The 2,409-nt window shown below is 38.7% G+C and overlaps 1 protein-coding gene across 1 annotated transcript; it reads right to left on the reverse strand.

Moving 5' to 3' along the window:
* Positions 1–816: 816 nt before the first annotated feature.
* LOC141051448 (olfactory receptor 52E8-like) lies at positions 817–1,752 on the reverse strand. Its single transcript, XM_073548376.1, has one exon. It carries the CDS (start codon positions 1,750–1,752, stop codon positions 817–819), a length of 936 nt encoding a protein of 311 aa, XP_073404477.1.
* Positions 1,753–2,409: the final 657 nt, after the last annotated feature.

Genomic DNA, 2,409 nt, shown 5'->3' on the forward strand with positions numbered 1-2,409 from the left:
TGGCGCGTAAGTCGCCGACCTCGTGGCCGACCTCATCCTATGGTCGGGTTTCGTTTCATGAAACCCGACTTTGCCAAAAGTCGGCGACTTTTGAATTTTTTCGACCCGTTTCGCTCAACTCTACTCCTCTGTTTTGAATGCCAACAAACTGGCTGACATGGACAATGTATAATTAGCATATCATCATTCAGTATTAGAGCACAGTATGTTATATCAAATGTCAACTTACAAGAGAATATTCCAGGTTTACACATGCAAAAGTCTGTTTTCTTCACCAACTAGAAAGAAACATATAAATTCAAAAGTCAACATATAGATAACAGTCTATTCTTTCTGGCTTGCTGAAAATATACATCTGGTTAATTATGATGCAATGCTGTGTCCTCACACCACCACCTGCTCTAGTCCCATGATCTTCATTCATCCAGTACAGCCTCTTCTGTCCAGGACGGTCTTCGTTTAGCTGTTTGTAGCTACGGTACTGACTTATCCCCACATCTTCATAAAGTGCCTCACATGAGTATGCTGGATTTCTTCAGTGTCAAAAATGCTACATCTTGGAGACACCACACTGGATTGAAGAAGATCATTAGACAAGAGCAGGGCTGTTCTTCGAACAGCTTAGGGTTGTGTAAGCATACATTTTTTAAAGTTTTACCTCTTCTTGGCTCTTTATAATGACTGCTTGCAATTTTGCTGCATTTGCATGAAGCAAATCAAAAAAGTTTTGGATATGGCTATGGGCAAACTGAAATCTTTTGTAAAATTCAATATTAATTTGTTTTGCCTAGAACTTATTTGTTCATATCTGGGCATCTATTTTTCACTATTTCCCTTAAAGATCTTAATGATCCTTGATTTTATTTCCTTCATCTTTAATCCATAGATGACGGGGTTCAAAACTGGTGGCATCACAATGAATTGCAGTGACATGATAACTCTGAGCTCATACGGTAACCTAGATGGGACAAAGCGATGTAAAAGTATCTCGAAGGACGTGTCAAATATAAAGTTCACTATCATGATGAGATGAGGAGTGCAGGTCTGTAGAGCTTTGTCTCTGACTTCCTTCGATGATTTCACACAGACTCTGAATATTTTAATATATGAATAAAGTATAGGAACTAACGGAACGCCAAGTAAGCAGGTAGTAATGAAAAGGCCAAAGATATTGTTGACCATTGTGTCAATGCAGGAAAGTCTCACCACCGACCAGTTGTCACAGTAGATTTTCAAGATTTCTGTATGACATAATGGAAGTCTAATCGTCAACACAACATTCACCCCAACCAATATATTAGGATAAAGCAAAGCTCCAGTGATCAACTTAAAGATTTTAGAAGAGGTCATTATGGTGTTATATCTCAAAGGGTTGCAAATACTAACATAGCGGTCATAGGCCATAGCGGTTAAAATAGTCAACTCAATTGTACCATAGGTGTGAATGCAAAATATCTGAACCATGCAGGCCACATATGAAATGGTTTGTGTCTCCTGAAGGAGGTTGTGGAAAAGTCCTGGGAAGAAGGCAGAGCTTCCATACAAGCCATTAATACATAGGGTGGCTATAAAAATGTACATAGGCTCATGTAGGCTCTTATGTAAAACGATGGTAGATATCACCACAGTATTGAGAGCAATGATCATAATATATCCAAACAAAGCGATGGAGCAATAGATATATTTTTCTGAAAATATTTCCCCAAAGTTTAACGTTAGGTAGTGAGGGTGGAAAAATGTCTTGTTCTCCATCTGATGCTTTTACTGATAAAGGAAAACACACACGAGATTAGAACAAGTGGCGAGAAAGTCTTTGTTTTTGGATACAAAAATATATGATAAAACTAATATATAATTTTAAAAATTCAGCTTTATCTGAGGCCTAAAGGGGTGGTCCAAAGTCCACAGATATTTTCCTCCTAAACCCCTACCTAATCTAAACTATTTTCAAATATACTTGTATTAAAAATCCTCAATCCTTCTCCCACTACCCTAACTACTTTTCTTTTTTTCCCTGACTTCCTTTTTGATGACTCTTCATTTTAGAATCCCAGTGCATGCTGAAATATTAAATGAAGCCTCATCAATCATGGGCAGATGCTGTGATCACTGTTTCAGCCCATGACCTCTCCTCATCAGTGAGATCAATGTGTACAATGACAGTGCGCTCTTTCTCTTTTGTCAGCGGAGATCTGCATTAATGAGTGGGCAACAGAACACATTGTCATCATACCTGCCGTACTGAAACCAGTTGTGTCACTTATGGGGGCGGCACTGGCCTCTGCCCACTGGGTATTTTGACAACTCATTACTGCTGATCTGAGCTAGAAACAGAGAGCGCACTGTCATTGTGAAAAAAAAGCAATTAAATAGTGTAGTTAGGGAAGGATAGGGGATTTTTAAAGCAAG

This window comes from Dendrobates tinctorius, unplaced genomic scaffold, assembly GCF_039654945.1.
Source record: "Dendrobates tinctorius isolate UK_male_01 unplaced genomic scaffold, ASM3965494v1 ptg000157l, whole genome shotgun sequence".
Classification (NCBI taxonomy): domain Eukaryota; kingdom Metazoa; phylum Chordata; class Amphibia; order Anura; family Dendrobatidae; genus Dendrobates; species Dendrobates tinctorius.

Excerpts from the sequence above, each read along its gene's own strand:
- LOC141051448 (XM_073548376.1), bottom strand. The coding sequence starts at position 1,752 with ATGGAGAACAAGACATTTTTCCACCCTCACTACCTAACGTTAAACTTT.